The sequence below is a fragment of the Helianthus annuus genome, chromosome 11 (assembly GCF_002127325.2).
Source record: "Helianthus annuus cultivar XRQ/B chromosome 11, HanXRQr2.0-SUNRISE, whole genome shotgun sequence".
NCBI lineage: Eukaryota > Viridiplantae > Streptophyta > Magnoliopsida > Asterales > Asteraceae > Helianthus > Helianthus annuus.
In genome coordinates this window covers 50,054,090-50,071,324 of record NC_035443.2, presented here as the reverse complement: position 1 = coordinate 50,071,324, position 17,235 = coordinate 50,054,090, and the positions used below count along the sequence as shown (strand labels likewise).

The 17,235-nt window shown below is 42.5% G+C and overlaps 1 protein-coding gene across 1 annotated transcript; it reads left to right on the top strand.

Annotated features, from left to right (window-relative positions):
• The first annotated feature begins 14,356 nt into the window (after positions 1-14,356).
• LOC110890336 (COBRA-like protein 10) lies at positions 14,357-16,588 on the top strand. Its single transcript, XM_022137933.2, has 2 exons — positions 14,357-14,894; positions 14,982-16,588. Exons 1-2 carry the CDS (start codon positions 14,357-14,359, stop codon positions 16,412-16,414), a joined length of 1,971 nt encoding a protein of 656 aa, XP_021993625.1. The 3' UTR covers positions 16,415-16,588.
• Positions 16,589-17,235: the final 647 nt, after the last annotated feature.

The following is a 17,235-nucleotide window of genomic DNA, read 5'->3' as shown; positions in this document are numbered from 1 at the left end:
TATAACTCTTTGGGAATTGATATTATGTTTGACATTTAATCTTGGCAATTAATGACATGTTTTATTTAAATATTTATCATTGGTTCAATGTGATTGGTGGCTCAGACTCTGATGTGTAACACGCCTCGCGGAGTTTCCGCAGGTGGTATTTTGGGGGTGTTACAGTTTGGTATCAGAGCCACTGGTTATAGTGAACTAGGTTTCAAAACGTTTTATAAAAACCAGACTATAACCAAATACCTTCGAAGAATCGATCATGACACTCAGCTCCAGATCGCAAGGTTCGTCTCCTGTTTAGTTTATGCATTACTTCTTTAGTAGTCACACACTCATAACTTGCATGACACGATACACTCGATACTACGGTGACTTGATAGTGAGACACTACTCTTCGACTTATGTGAATAGTAAACCTGTGATACCATTCGTTGTGTTGTGTGAACGGGGGAAACTTCGAGCGCAAGCTAAGAGGCACTGAGATAAGCATGCAAATTGCCTTATTATTATGGGTGCACACTTAATAATAACGTGGGGTGCATGCAAGTCCCAGTGAGGCTTATCGAGCGTGAGAAGGGTTCTGCCTTATTATGTGTGAACTTGGTAGTACGTAGATATCAACATGATACTTGATATCCATCTCGTTTCGATTTCCTGAATCGGTTCATCTCTATCTATAGAATCATGAGTGGACGAGGACACGGACGTGGTAACATCAACATGACTCAGGCTGAGTTGACTGATGAGGCTTTAGCAGCCAATCAAGCTGGTCAGCAAGTGCAACCTCAACCCAACCAGCCTGCGTGTACGTTCAAAATGTTTATGGACTGTAAGCCACAGACCTTCACCGGGACTGAAGGGGCTGTGGGACTTCTGAGATGGTTCGAAAAAGCAGAGTCTGTGTTTGCTATTTGTAACTGTCCCGCTGGGGACAGGGTGAAATATGCTGCGGGTACCTTGGCGGATGGTGCCCTAACGTGGTGGAATGCCCAAGTGCAGTTGTTGGGCATCGAGGCAGCAAATGCTACAACTTGGGATGATTTTAAAGAACTGATCAGAGAGGAGTATTGTCCTCGGGATGAGGTTCAGAAGCTGGAAAACGAGTACTATGACTTGAAGATGGTTGGATCTGAAGTCGAAGCGTATGTGAAGCGATCGTATGAATTGGCGGACATGTGCCCGAACTTGTCCCGGCCTATGTCTCGGAGGATTGAGTTATTCATCAAGGGGTTGCCTCCGCGTGTGAAGAATTTGGTCACTGCAGCCCATCTCAATGATTTGACACAGATTGTTCGATTGACCCACAAGATTGTGGATCAAGAGGTAGAGAGTAACTCGTTACCGCCGCGTGTTTCAACCACTACTGCTGCTGCACCCACTGCCACTGCGTCCGCTAATGATAACAAAAGGAAGTGGAGTGACTATGATAAAGCCTCTAGCGCGAGTCAGACACAGAAAAGACCAGATAATAACAACAACCGCAGCATCAGCCAGTCGTCTTCTGTCAATCAAGGCCAAGGGGGTAGCCAAAGCCAGGGTCAGTATGCGGGGAGGAAGCCACGATGTAACAAGTGTGGCTATCATCATTTCGGGCCGTGTGGTCGGATATGTAACAGGTGTGGTAAAGCGGGCCATGAGGCCAGGGATTGTAGGGCCCCACAGCCCAAACACCAGCAGCAACAGAACCAGCAGAACCAGAGACAGCAGGGACAACCACCCCAGCAGAATCAGGGCTTCAGGAAGGGGTGCTATCAGTGTGGAGACGAGGGTCACTTTAAGCGGGATTGCCCTCAGTTGAATCAAAACGCTAACGACAACAACCGCCCGAATAACAACAATGCTGGGAACAACAACAACAATGGCAACAATGGGGGTAACGGTAATGGTGCTCGGGGAAGGGTGTTTCAGCTTGGGGCAGGGGATGCCAGGAATGACGGCAATGTTGTCACCGGTACGTTTCCTGTAAACAATCATATTGCTTCTTTGTTGTTTGATTCTGGTGCCGATTGGAGTTATGTGTCCCTAGAGTTTAGTCAACGATTGGGGATAACCCCAACGCCCTTAGAAGTTAAGCAAGTAGTAGAACTAGCAGACGGTAAAACGATAGAAGCCTCGAATGTCCTTTTCGGGTGCAAGCTAGATCTCGTGGGTCAAGTGTTTGATATTGATCTCCTTCCCGTTACGCTCGGTAGTTTTGATGTAGTGGTAGGCATGGATTGGCTGTCCAAGCACCAAGCAGAAATTTTGTGTAAGGAGAAGGTGGTGCGTATCCCTCTCCCTGATGGGGAGTCATTATTGGTTCAAGGGCATCGTAGTGGGACGATGGTTGGTATTATCTCGGCTATGCATGCGCAGAAGTATCTGCAAAAGGGGTATCCTGCAATGTTAGCTTTAGTTACAAACGCTCAGTCTGAGGAAAGAAGGATCGAGGATCTGCCAGAGGTGCCGGAGTTCGCTGATGTGTTCCCAGAGGAGTTACCAGGGTTACCTCCTCACCGTCAAGTAGAATTTCAGGTTGATCTGGCACCAGGAGCGGCCCCAATTGCTCGAGCTCCATACCGGTTGGCTCCTGGGGAGCTACAGGAATTGTCTAATCAGCTACAGGAATTGTTGGATAGGGGTTTCATTCGACCCAGTTCTTCGCCTTGGGGAGCCCCAGTTCTGTTTGTAAAGAAGAAAGACGGGTCATTCCGTATGTGTATCGATTATCTAGGAGTGCTGGAGTGGTCATGGATCGAAGCTATTGGATTACTTATAATTGATATATTGGTTTTGAGTTTTGTTATGAAACAATTGCTAAACTACTTATCACGTGCTTCCGCTATATAACTCTTTGGGAATTGATATTATGTTTGACATTTAATCTTGGCAATTAATGACATGTTTTATTTAAATATTTATCATTGGTTCAATGTGATTGGTGGCTCAGACTCTGATGTGTAACACGCCTCGCGGAGTTTCCGCAGGTGGTATTTTGGGGGTGTTACAGTTTGGTATCAGAGCCACTGGTTATAGTGAACTAGGTTTCAAAACGTTTTATAAAAACCAGACTATAACCAAATACCTTCGAAGAATCGATCATGACACTCAGCTCCAGATCGCAAGGTTCGTCTCCTGTTTAGTTTATGCATTACTTCTTTAGTAGTCACACACTCATAACTTGCATGACACGATACACTCGATACTACGGTGACTTGATAGTGAGACACTACTCTTCGACTTATGTGAATAGTAAACCTGTGATACCATTCGTTGTGTTGTGTGAACGGGGGAAACTTCGAGCGCAAGCTAAGAGGCACTGAGATAAGCATGCAAATTGCCTTATTATTATGGGTGCACACTTAATAATAACGTGGGGTGCATGCAAGTCCCAGTGAGGCTTATCGAGCGTGAGAAGGGTTCTGCCTTATTATGTGTGAACTTGGTAGTACGTAGATATCAACATGATACTTTATATCCATCTCGTTTCGATTTCCTGAATCGGTTCATCTCTATCTATAGAATCATGAGTGGACGAGGACACGGACGTGGCCACATCAACATGACTCAGGCTGAGTTGACTGACCTAATCAATACCCGTGTGGCTGAGGCTTTAGCAGCCTATCAAGCTGGTCAGCAAGTGCAACCTCAACCCAACCAGCCTGCGTGTACGTTCAAAATGTTTATGGACTGTAAGCCACAGACCTTCACCGGGACTGAAGGGGCTGTGGGACTTCTGAGATGGTTCGAGAAAGCAGAGTCTGTGTTTGCTATTTGTAACTGTCCCGCTGGGGACAGGGTGAAATATGCTGCGGGTACCTTGGCGGATGGTGCCCTAACGTGGTGGAATGCCCAAGTGCAGTTGTTGGGCATCGAGGCAGCAAATGCTACAACTTGGGATGATTTTAAAGAACTGATCAGAGAGGAGTATTGTCCTCGGGATGAGGTTCAGAAGCTGGAAAACGAGTACTATGACTTGAAGATGGTTGGATCTGAAGTCGAAGCGTATGTGAAGCGATCGTATGAATTGGCGGACATGTGCCCGAACTTGTCCCGGCCTATGTCTCGGAGGATTGAGTTATTCATCAAGGGGTTGCCTCCGCGTGTGAAGAGTTTGGTCACTGCAGCCCATCTCAATGATTTGACACAGATTGTTCGATTGACCCACAAGATTGTGGATCAAGAGGTAGAGAGTAACTCGTTACCGCCGCGTGTTTCAACCACTACTGCTGCTGCACCCACTGCCACTGCGTCCGCTAATGATAACAAAAGGAAGTGGAGTGACTATGATAAAGCCTCTAGCGCGAGTCAGACACAGAAAAGACCAGATAATAACAACAACCGCAGCATCAGCCAGTCGTCTTCTGTCAATCAAGGCCAAGGGGGTAGCCAAAGCCAGGGTCAGTATGCGGGGAGGAAGCCACGATGTAACAAGTGTGGCTATCATCATTTCGGGCCGTGTGGTCGGATATGTAACAGGTGTGGTAAAGCGGGCCATGAGGCCAGGGATTGTAGGGCCCCACAGCCCAAACACCAGCAGCAACAGAACCAGCAGAACCAGAGACAGCAGGGACAACCACCCCAGCAGAATCAGGGCTTCAGGAAGGGGTGCTATCAGTGTGGAGACGAGGGTCACTTTAAGCGGGATTGCCCTCAGTTGAATCAAAACGCTAACGACAACAACCGCCCGAATAACAACAATGCTGGGAACAACAACAACAATGGCAACAATGGGGGTAACGGTAATGGAGCTCGGGGAAGGGTGTTTCAGCTTGGGGCAGGGGATGCCAGGAATGACGGCAATGTTGTCACCGGTACGTTTCCTGTAAACAATCATATTGCTTCTTTGTTGTTTGATTCTGGTGCCGATTGGAGTTATGTGTCCCTAGAGTTTAGTCAACGATTGGGGATAACCCCAACGCCCTTAGAAGTTAAGCAAGTAGTAGAACTAGCAGACGGTAAAACGATAGAAGCCTCGAATGTCCTTTTCGGGTGCAAGCTAGATCTCGTGGGTCAAGTGTTTGATATTGATCTCCTTCCCGTTACGCTCGGTAGTTTTGATGTAGTGGTAGGCATGGATTGGCTGTCCAAGCACCAAGCAGAAATTTTGTGTAAGGAGAAGGTGGTGCGTATCCCTCTCCCTGATGGGGAGTCATTATTGGTTCAAGGGCATCGTAGTGGGACGATGGTTGGTATTATCTCGGCTATGCATGCGCAGAAGTATCTGCAAAAGAGGTATCCTGCAATGTTAGCTTTAGTTACAAACGCTCAGTCTGAGGAAAGAAGGATCGAGGATCTGCCAGTGGTGCGGGAGTTCGCTGATGTGTTCCCAGAGGAGTTACCAGGGTTACCTCCTCACCGTCAAGTAGAATTTCAGGTTGATCTGGCACCAGGAGCGGCCCCAATTGCTCGAGCTCCATACCGGTTGGCTCCTGGGGAGCTACAGGAATTGTCTAATCAGCTACAGGAATTGTTGGATAGGGGTTTCATTCGACCCAGTTCTTCGCCTTGGGGAGCCCCAGTTCTGTTTGTAAAGAAGAAAGACGGGTCATTCCGTATGTGTATCGATTATCGAGAGCTCAACAAGGTAACCATTAAGAACCGCTATCCGTTACCACGCATCGACGACTTGTTTGACCAGCTGCAAGGGTCAAGTTTTTATTCAAAGATCGACTTAAGGTCGGGTTACCACCAGGTAAGGGTTAGAGAGGAGGATGTTCCCAAGACTGCTTTTCGAACGCGCTACGGACACTACGAGTTTTTGGTCATGCCGTTTGGATTGACAAATGCACCAGCGGTCTTCATGGATCTCATGAACCGCGTATGTAAGCCATATCTCGACGAGTTTGTTATAGTATTTATTGACGACATCTTGGTTTATTCAAAGAACAAGGAGGATCATGAGCGTCATCTACGTCTCATCTTAGAACTTTTGAGAAGGGAACAACTGTATGCGAAGTTTTCTAAGTGCGATTTTTGGATTCGAGAAGTGCATTTCCTTGGGCACGTTGTTAACGAGAAAGGGATACATGTGGATCCTGCGAAAGTGGACGCAGTCAAGAATTGGGCGGCACCAAAGACTCCTTCTGAGGTGCGACAATTTCTTGGTCTCGCTGGATATTATCGGAGGTTTATTAGAGATTTCTCGAAGATCGCACAACCCCTCACCTCGCTGACACAGAAGAACACGGTATACTCTTGCAGAACGAAGCAGGAAGAGGCCTTCCAGTTGTTAAAGCAGAAACTTTGCAGTGCACCGATCTTGTCCTTGCCAGAGGGTACCGAAGATTTTGTGGTCTACTGTGATGCGTCGATTCAAGGTCGCGGCTGTGTATTAATGCAACGCGAGAAGGTGATAGCCTATGCCTCGCGACAGTTGAAGATTCACGAGAAAAACTACACGACACACGACTTGGAGTTAGGGGCGGTGGTATTTGCGTTGAAGATCTGGAGGCACTATCTGTACGGTACCAAATGCACCATCTACACCGACCATAGGAGTCTTCAGCATATCTTCGACCAGAGAGAGTTAAATATGCGACAACGGCGATGGGTTGAATTATTGAACGATTATGAATGTGCCATCAAGTACCATCCGGGCAAAGCGAACGTCGTAGCTGACGCCCTCAGCAGAAAGAATAATGCACCTAGGCGCGTGCGAGCGTTGCAACTCACGATCCAATCCAAACTTCCTTCTCAGATACGAGCCGCTCAATTAGAAGCGTTGAAACCAGAGAACGTTCGAGCTGAAGCTTTACGCGGCTCAAGGCAACGACTAGAACAAAAGGGAGACGGTGCTTACTACGTAACCGGACGCATCTGGGTCCCACTCTATGGCAACTTACGAGAACTTGTAATGGAGGAGGCACATAAGTCACGATACTCCGTACATCCTGGATCAGATAAGATGTACCACGACTTGAAAACTACCTACTGGTGGCCTAGCATGAAAGCTCACATAGCAACCTACGTCAGCAAATGTTTGACTTGTGCTAAAGTCAAAGCCGAACATCAAAAGCCCTCGGGTCTACTGCAGCAACCAGAGATACCCACATGGAAGTGGGAACAGATCGCCATGGATTTCGTGACAGGACTACCAAGAACTCAGGCTGGAAACGATACCATTTGGGTGATTGTTGACCGCCTCACAAAGTCAGCACATTTCTTAGCGATTAAGGAGATAGACAAGTTTTCGCAACTAGCAGCGGTTTATCTTAAAGAAGTCGTCTCTAGACATGGGGTACCAACTTCTATCATCTCGGATCGAGATCCACGATTCACTTCTGATCTTTGGCAAGCAATGCATAAGTCGTTCGGTTCACGACTCGACATGAGTACCGCTTATCACCCGCAGACGGATGGTCAAAGTGAGCGCACCATCCAAACACTTGAAGACATGTTGCGGGCATGTGTAATTGATTTCGGGAAAGGGTGGGAGAAACATTTACCGTTGATAGAATTCTCCTACAACAACAGCTACCATACAAGTATTAAGGCAGCTCCATTCGAAGCACTATACGGACGAAAATGCCGCTCACCTCTCTGTTGGCTGGAGGTGGGTGACAGTCAGATCACAGGCCCGGAGCTTGTGCTTGAAACATCGGAAAAAATTGTACGGATTCGGGACCGTATGGCCGCAGCTCGCGACCGTCAGAAAAGCTACGCTGACAAGCGTAGTAAACCTCTGGAATTTGAAGTTAATGATCGCGTTATGTTAAAAGTCTCACCCTGGAAGGGTGTGGTGCGTTTTGGGAAGCGCGGCAAACTAAACCCTCGTTATGTAGGACCATTCAAAATTCTGGAACGAATTGGAAAGGTGGCCTACAGGTTGGAATTACCTGCTGAGTTGGGTAATGTCCATGATGTATTTCACGTGTCGCAGTTAAAGAAGTGTTTGGCTGACGAAACACTAGTTGTACCATTTCAAGAGCTGAAAATAGATGACAAGTTGCAGTTCGTCGAAGAACCAATTGAGATCATGGATCGGGAAGTTAAAGTGCGTAAGCACAGCCGTATACCGATTGTGAGAGTTCGTTGGAACTCAAGACGTGGTCCGGAGTTCACGTGGGAACGCGAGGACCAAATGGAACGTAAGTATCCACATTTGTTCCCCAAAGACAAGGCCAAGCCTGGCAGTTCTAGATCTCAGGTAACCAGTGAATTTCGGGACGAAATTCCCATTCAAGTTGGGGATGATGTGACACCCGCGGAAAACGCACAGTCATCCTGATTAGCATCGCATCGTGTTGCGGATGGCCTATCAAATTTTGGGACGAAATTCCCATTCAAGTTGGGGATGATGTGACACCCGCGGAAAACGCACAGTCATCCTGATTAGCATCGCATCGTGTTGCGGATGGCCTATCAAATTTCGGGACGAAATTTCTTTCAAGTTGGGGATGATGTGACAACTCGAGTTTTCGACCTTCACTTTCACATTAAATGCACGTTGACCTGGACGGATTAGTTGTTTGACTTATTGACTTGTGATGTGATATGATGGAATGTATTGTGATGTTTATGTGTTAATGAAACGTATTGTGCATATATGTAATTACTGTCATAATGTGAGAATTATCATGAAACACTTGAACTTAGACTGATTAAACCACATAAGTGCTCGACGAAACAGAACTAGATTCGCCAAGGCCATCTCGACGAAATAGAATTAGATTCGTCAACATCATCTCGACGAAACAAAGCCTGTTTCACCGAGCCCAGATTCGCCAAAGCCCAGTTAAGGCCCAATACGCTGTTTCGAGTATAACTACGTGAAACGGTTTTAGTTTCACACCTTTGACAAAACCGAAACCCTAGAATTCTCTCGTGTGTGACGGCAGCTGCGTTTCCCTAGCCCCTCGAACGATCCGACTCATCTTTGCTAATATCTCGGTTAGTGCGTGTTTGTCATATCGGTTTCATGATTGTTTGATTGATCGATACTTGTTTGTGTATGTCTGAATTATGAAACGGCTGTGAATATATATGATTTGTCATTTGTTTTGATTGAGTTCTAGTAGTCGCGATCATTTGATGAAGACTAGGGTTTCATGAATCTTGCAACAATTGTACATGCTAGCGATTGGTAGAATAGGATCTGATTAATTATCTTCGTATGATACTTGTGATAACAACCAACCGATCTTTGCAAAACAAGTGAGCATGTGGTTTGATGATGTACGTTTTAGGGATGTGTTGAAACTGTTGTGCATAGACTTCAGGTTGTATACGTGATGATCATTGGTTCCTGTTTTCGTATGATAACTGGTTGTTCATTGTTAGGGTGTAACGGCTGTTGTTGAGATTAGGGTTCTGTGATAATTCTGTAACTGATGATAATGTTTGATGTAACTGACATGTTGACGTAACTGCTGCCTTGACGAATTGGAATGTTTGACGAAATGGAATCCTTGACGAAACAAGATTGTGTTTCGCCAAGAGTAATCGGCGAAACAGGATTTGTGTTTCGCCAAGGATCATCGACGAATTAGAAAATGTGTTTCGCCAAAGGATGGTTGACGAAACAGAATGTGTTTCGCCAAACCTGTGATTCGCCAATGTTGTGTTTCGCCGAATTGGGTAACTTACACAGTAACCTAGTGAGACTCTGTTAGAAGTTAACGGGAATAATTAACTGTCGTTAAGTATAAACCAATACTTGTATGATCTTGAATACATGCAATGTGATACTTGGTGCGTATTGATGCGATGTTCACTATGATTATACCTACGTGCCAACTTCGTGACTATAAACTGATTATGTATACGTGCCCACTTTAGGACTTAACTGATTAAGTGTGAGCGGGTAGTTAATCTTACCGAGCAAACCAAGGTGAGTTCACTGCATTTCTCAAGCATGCGTCCCGGTGGTTTGGGACAACTAGTAAACGTTTGGAAAGGGGATCTTGGGTAAACAATGTAATTGGGTCTTGGTTATTGTACATGGGATCCATCATTACCAATGCTTGGTTAGGAGCATTGGGGTTTTTATGGGGCACACTCCCCGAATACATATGGGCACACTCCCTAGGGTATCTAGCATGTTATGAGCAACATCGTACCGCAACGTTGAATCGCATTAACATACATCTGGTAACAAAACACGTTAACTAAACTTTGAACTCACCAGCGTCGTCTGACACACTTGTCTGCATGCTTGTAGGTCGTTAGAATACAAGACATGGACTTGCTATCTGGGAGTGCTGGAGTGGTCATGGATCGAAGCTATTGGATTACTTATAATTGATACATTTGTTTTGAGTTTTGTTATGAAACAATTGCTAAACTACTTATCACGTGCTTCCGCTATATAACTCTTTGGGAATTGATATTCTGTTTGACATTTAATCTTGGCAATTAATGACATGTTTTATTTAAATATTTATCATTGGTTCAATGTGATTGGTGGCTCAGACTCTGATGTGTAACACGCCTCGCGGAGTTTCCGCAGGTGGTATTTTGGGGGTGTTACACTTTTTACTATTAATCACCAAAAATATGAACAAGATGAAGATCTAAGGCGCTTACTACTAGCACAAGGCTAGGGGAGTTTCAAAGCGTAAAAGTGATGGATAAAAGAAAACGAGAGCGGTCCTTGAGCTTCCGAACACACCAAGCTTAGTTGTTGGGTCTCTTGCACCTTTGGGTATGTATGGATTGCTTGAAAAGGACTTGAAGGTGGTGGTATGGTGGTGTGGTGGTGGCGGCCGAACCAAAGAGAAGAGAGGGAGAGTGTGAAGGTGAAATGTTGGTGGTGATGAGAGAAGGTGGTTAACTAGTGGGTTTTATAGAAATCTAATAACCCTTGGTTAACATTTTCCTAAATCTACTGGCATCAACCATTTAAATAATGAAAAGAATTCATGGGGGGAAGTCCCCATGTAACCGTCGAAGGGGGGGGGGGTATGGGGTTGGGTTGTAATGGATCTAGTTACAAACTAGTTAGGATTAAAGTGTTTAGTTAGTATGTTATGATGCATTGTTATTTATAAGGTGTGTTAGGGTGTTCGGGGACCCTAACTAGCTCAAAAAAAGTAAAAACAATGTGTTTGGCAATATTTTTGTGTTTCGGTTAAAGTCCGGTTGTTCGGTTGGGTGTTGTTCCGTTAAAGTGCTAAATTAATCTTTAAAGTGTCTTTTATATTACTTTTAGTGACACATTTAATTCCCAACACTTTGGAAAGTATCTAGGACTACTTTGTCAAGTTTTTGCACTTTACTAGCATTATTAAATGCTGAATTTTGGTTATTTAGTGCAGAATTCTGCATTTAAAGTGTGTTTTGCGCACTTCCGGGCACTATATCTATCACCTAGTGACGCAGTTTTGTGGTCATCACCTCCCTACACTACCTACTAGTGTAGTATTCTATCTCTGGCTCATACTGGCCTCAAAAACATTGTCTGTCTAGGTGCTGGCATTGTCAGCATGTCTCTGGGTTATCCGTTTAGTGTGCTAACTGTGCTTTGTGCATCAAGTTTCTCACTAATGTTTGTGTGTAATAAATAGAGTGACAGTAATAAATGTGATGCATATGTATGTATGTATCAGAAAACAGAAAGCAGTTTAATCACAGTTGTAATCATACACAGTCATTAAGCACAAATTGAATATTAATTACTTGTACGGATACCTGTAAATGTGAGGGTTGTCACATAAGTCATTAGATATATGAGTAAATCTTCAAAATGTGCTCCTAATCATGCACGCATCCCTAAAAGAGCTTATTATCCATGTCTTAGTTCTCTGAAAACACGCTTAAAACACGTCAACTAAAAAGTTAATAAGTTCTCAGGTTAATAGACTAAAATTAACAGTTTGTTTTTAAGATAGTTGTTAAAATACATACAAGATATAGCTACCATGAAATTTTCTATTGATATATAATATATATATATATATATATATATATATATAGGAGACCGCTAGAATGAGAACCACCACGAGTTGTAAGAACCGCGAGAACCACACCGTACGGGGCGAGGTGGACTAAATTTTTTTTTCAAAAGCGTAGATACATATATTATAAACACATTCGTAAAAAAAATTTTTAAAAAAATGCCGTGCGTGTAGTTTTTTACACCACAAGTTTGTGGTTTACGAGTCCCGTAAATTTACGGAACTCGTAAACCATAAACTTGTGGTGTAAAAAACGCATGACATTTTTTTTAAATTTTTTTTTACGAATGTGTTTATAATACATGAATCTACGTTTTTGGAAAAAAAAATTGATCCACCTCGCCCCGGATCAAGTAGTTCTCGCGGTTCTTACAACTCGAGGTGGTTCTCATTCTAGCGGCCCCCTATATATATATATATATATATATATATATATATATATATATATATATATATATATATATATATATTTACAGTTTTTTTATATTCAAAGTACTATATATCATTTAGGTTATATTATTTACTATCGAATTTTGTATTGAAAAAATTACACCGTTGGTCGTTGGTCCTTGTGGTTTCTGTCAATTTTCAATGTCGGGTACTAATAGTTTTTTTTTTTCAAAATCAGGTATTAACTTTCTAATTTGTCACAATGTTGAGTACTAAGGTCAAATCTTGTCACAATATTGATAACTAAGGTCAAACCTTGTTAACTTTTTTGTTAAGACTTACTAAAATGACTAAAATACCCTTTAATAACCAGAAAGTCTATTTTTTAATTAATTATATTTGACTAAAATAATTTTAAAATAATGTTTTCCGTTTTATTTATATTTTTTTATAAAATTAAATGGAATTGAAGTTTATTATTTATAAACTTTGAGTTTATATGTAATAATTTGCTAGTAAAGTAAACTTTTTAACTTAATCTAAATAATAAATCAAGTAAAGATTTTTAAAAATAACTAAAACAAATTTGTGATCTAGGAATATAACGTAAGTTGAAATAAATATGGGGCTTTTGTTGTGTATCATAAAACAAACAAATATCACGTAACATTTATATTAGTCTGCAATCTTATGTACAAGAATTGCATCATTGGAGTCTGGTATGCCGACGCGACTCCGGTCAGTTGTAAAGACGAAATTGACTGTGAAATTGTGTGGGAATGAGGTCGCATTGGGTCAAGTGGCGTATATTTATACTCGAATTTAAGATATAACGGATCGAGAGGATGATGGAAATTTTGGAGTTAAATGGGTTAGCGGATAAGCATAATTTGCAGTTTATATGTGATACAAACGAGTTATTTGTTTTGATTAGATGGAGATAAACATTAACGAAAAAACGAGTGAAACAGACAATTTTTATGGATCCGATATGGCCAGAATCTGGCGACTCTGCCGGAGAAGACCCCTAAAAGGCAGCCTTTCTGTTTCGTTAGTTTAACAAGTTTGGTTATTTAACACATATAGTCCCTTCGGTTTCTAAGTTTTACAAATGACTAAAAATTTTAATTATTAAAGGGCATTTTAATCATTATAGTAACACTTAACAAAAAAGTTAACAACGTTTGTCCTTAGTACTCAACATTGTAACAAAGTTTGGCCCTAGTACTCAACATTGTGACAAATCAGAACATTAATACCTCTGATTTTGCAACAAAAAACTATTAGTACCTGACATTGAAATTTGATAGAAACCATATGGACTAACGGTGTAATTTTTTCTTCTGTATTTATTGCATAGCTAGAATATAAATTTTACATAGTCAATAGTCTTGTTCGGCTCGCAAACTATTCAAATTTGCAGCTTAGGCCACTCGGGGCGGGTCCGTTATTGCTTGACCTTGTTTATAGAAAATTAGTTTCCATTTAAACTCGAACTAATTCGAGTTTTTAGCGAGTCAATCTCAAGCAATTTATAAAGCAATTTATAAACGAGTCAATTTCGAGTGGTTCATAAGCAAGTCAATCTCGAGCTTACATCAGTAGCTGTTACTTTTTTGCCCTAAGAATAAAACTTGTCCCAAATAAATTGAAGAAATGTTGTTAATTAGTCTTCAAAATAACAAGAATCAAAACCTAATGAATCAAAGCACAGTCACTAATTTCCTTTAATTAGATTATTAACAAATAAAAATATAATTTCAAAATTAAATACATCCAATGAAAACCTGTGGAAAATATTCTGCAAAGTTATGTAATGTTATGTTACATGGCAAATGTAGTACAAATCTGATTCCTACTTAAACGCTAAAACTGGGGAAGAGAATGCAGCTGAAATGGTCTCACTCCCAACTTTCCATTAATAACCATCCATTTATTTCTTCACTCTTCCGTCGGACCGCCGATGATCCACCCTCCACCACCACCACCACCACCACCACACCCACTGATCGCAACCACTTAAACCACCGTGTGTGACGTCGTTAAAGGGTCGACACGTTGTAGTGAATCTTGAACACCAATAAAACAAGGATATGAGAGTGCCATGCAAATCATGGCTTCTCCTATTTCTTTATCACATTTATATAACTACCGCTCAGGATGAGGCAATCACCCTACCAAAGGTGGTCGAAACATGTAACGGTATCTTCTTACAATACACCTTCGATTCACGACAAAAAGAGTACCCACATGTCAAAAACGCGACAGCGCAATCGTGGGCGTTCAAATCACAATTAATAGTCGTTAACACAGGCACAACCGAGTTGAAATCATGGGAAGCGTTTATCGGTTTTCAGCATGACGAGATCTTGGTGTCTGTTGATGGTGCAACGGTTCTTAATGGTGATAGTTTTCCAATGAAGGTGGATAAAAATGGGACGCGTATGACTGGGTATCCGCAGGCGGATATGAAGACCGCCATTGATACTGCTAACGATTTAGCGCAGATGTCCGCTAAGGTTAAGATCAAGGGGACCATGTTTGGAGTGAAGATTGGCGGGAACGTTATGCCGAAGAATATTAAGATTTTAAACGAAGGGTTTAAGTGTCCTAAAGCTACAACCAAAGACAGTATGTGCTTAATTCTTTCTAGATGTGTATGTGTATGAACTATAAACATTTATGAAACACTACTAATTTTGTTTCTTGATGAAACAGAATTGATGCATGTATGTTGCACAAAAGATCCTAAATACAAAAAGAAGAAAAAGACAGCACTCAAGTTCTTCCCTCGTCAAAAAGCCGATCTCTCCATATTATACGACGTTAAGCAGGCGTATAAAAGCAGTTATCAAGCTGAAGTAACCATCCAGAACCACCACCCCCTCGGCCGCCTCGACCACTGGAACTTAACCTTCGAATGGATGCGAAACGAGTTCATATACGACATGCGTGGTGCCTTCACTCGTCGCAGAGATGCTTCCGAATGCCTCTACAGTGCCGCGGGACAATACTACCAAGACCTTGATTTTTCCAATGTCATGAACTGTCAAAAAAAACCTGTAATTTCCGACCTCCCACCGACCATGAAAGACGACGAAAAGGTCGGAAAATTACCATACTGTTGCCGTAACGGAAGCATACTTCCGAAAATCATGAACCCAATGAAAGACAGATCGGTTTTTCAGATGAATGTTTGGAAACTTCCTCCTGATATGAACCGAACCGCAATCAACCCACCACAGAATTGGAAAATCGAAGGGTTTGTTAACCCGCATTACAGATGTGGGCAACCCGTTCGGATCGACCCGACAGAAAAACCCGACCCGAGCGGGGTTGAAGCCGTAGTCACCGCAATAGCTACTTATCAAGTGGCTTGTAATATAACAAAACCAAAGCGGAAAATGGCACAATGTTGTGTGTCATTTTCGGCTTATTACGCCGCATCAGTCGTCCCATGCAACACGTGTGCATGCGGTTGCGAGGATGAAGATACGAGAAAATGTGCCGAGGACGCACCAGCGCTTCCACTTCCTGCGGAAGCGCTGTTGGTCCCGTTTGCTAACAGAACTATTAAAGCAAGGGCGTGGGCGAAAATCAAGCATTTTGATTTACCAAGAAAGTTACCGTGCCCGGATAACTGTCCGGTGAGTTTGAACTGGCATGTTGATAGTGATTATAAAACCGGGTGGACCGCGCGGGTGACGATGTTTAACTGGAACCGACGGCCATTTGAGGACTGGTTCATGGCTGTTCATATGAAGCGGGCGTTCGTAGGGTTTGAAAATGTTTATTCATTTAACGGAACGAAATTGCCAAAGGTGAACAAGACGATTTTTATGCAGGGGTTGCCCGGTTTGAACTACTTGGTCGGGTTGAAGAACGGGTCGAAAAAAGGAGAACCTCCAGTGCCCGGAAAGCAACAATCAGTGATATCGTTTTTGAAGAAACGTACACCGAGAATACGAGTAGCACGTGGAGATGGGTTTCCGACAAGGGTCGTGTTTAACGGTGGAGAATGTGCATTGCCTAGAAGATTGCCAAAACGTTCTGATGGACGTCGCAGATCCCCAATCGGGTTGTTTCCAGCTGGTCTTGTTGCGTATGTGACGTTTATTGTGATTAGTTATTATCTTCCGTTACACACATAAATGTAGTTTGTAAAAGGATTATGATCTTCCAGTTCTGCATTCTTCTTCGTACAAAGTACTCTCAGATGCTAATTTAGTTTGTAAAAATATTCCAGTTTCTTTAAAAGTCAATGTATTTTCTTAAATACTTTACATATATGTTACATAGCATAACCTAACTAACCAGTGACTTATAGCATTGAGGCACATCAAGCATTCGCTTAGACGTTGCTGGTCGTTACTGCATTTGCTTAGTGGACGTTGTGGCTTCAGGGAAGAGCAGGATCTATAAAACAAAAAAACAAGTGTTAGTCTCATTATGTCGCTTTTTCGTTCTGATGGTTGACCACTGTATTGTGGTGTGTCTTGTTATAACCAACGGTTGATCGAGGAACGTACCCTTATTCCTTCCTTTTGTTGGTTTGTCTTCTTGTGTTCCGGGCTTGTGTTATAGGACTTTGCCTCTACGATATATATCAATTGGAGGACATGTCTCGAGTGACTCTATCATAGCATCGGAAGTCATAGCAGGGTACTGGTGTGGTTGATGATGGTTTAAGTGGTGGTCTTAGTGACACTAATATCAAAAAGAAAACATAATAAGTGCAAAAACTGAAAAAATGATTGGAATGCAAGTGTTTTAAAGCCTAGTACGAAATTTAATTTCCAAGCCTTTTCAAATGTATCAACTATAATCTTTATTGTTGTGGCTGTTTTTTCATAAAAAAATTGTGTCTTGAACAATTTAAGACAATCTGTAGGCAGTAAAACGACTATTACGAGCTAAAATCACTGCAAGAAAAGTAACCAGAGCAAATACAAAAATAAAAATGGAACACTTG

What these genes read in the sequence shown, in the direction of transcription:
- LOC110890336 (XM_022137933.2), top strand. Translation starts at nt 14,357, where the DNA reads ATGAGAGTGCCATGCAAATCATGGCTTCTCCTATTTCTTTATCACATT. An exon ending in TAAAGCTACAACCAAAGACA is followed by an intron (nt 14,895 to 14,981) that starts GTATGTGCTTAA and finishes TTGATGAAACAG; the next exon opens with AATTGATGCATGTATGTTGC.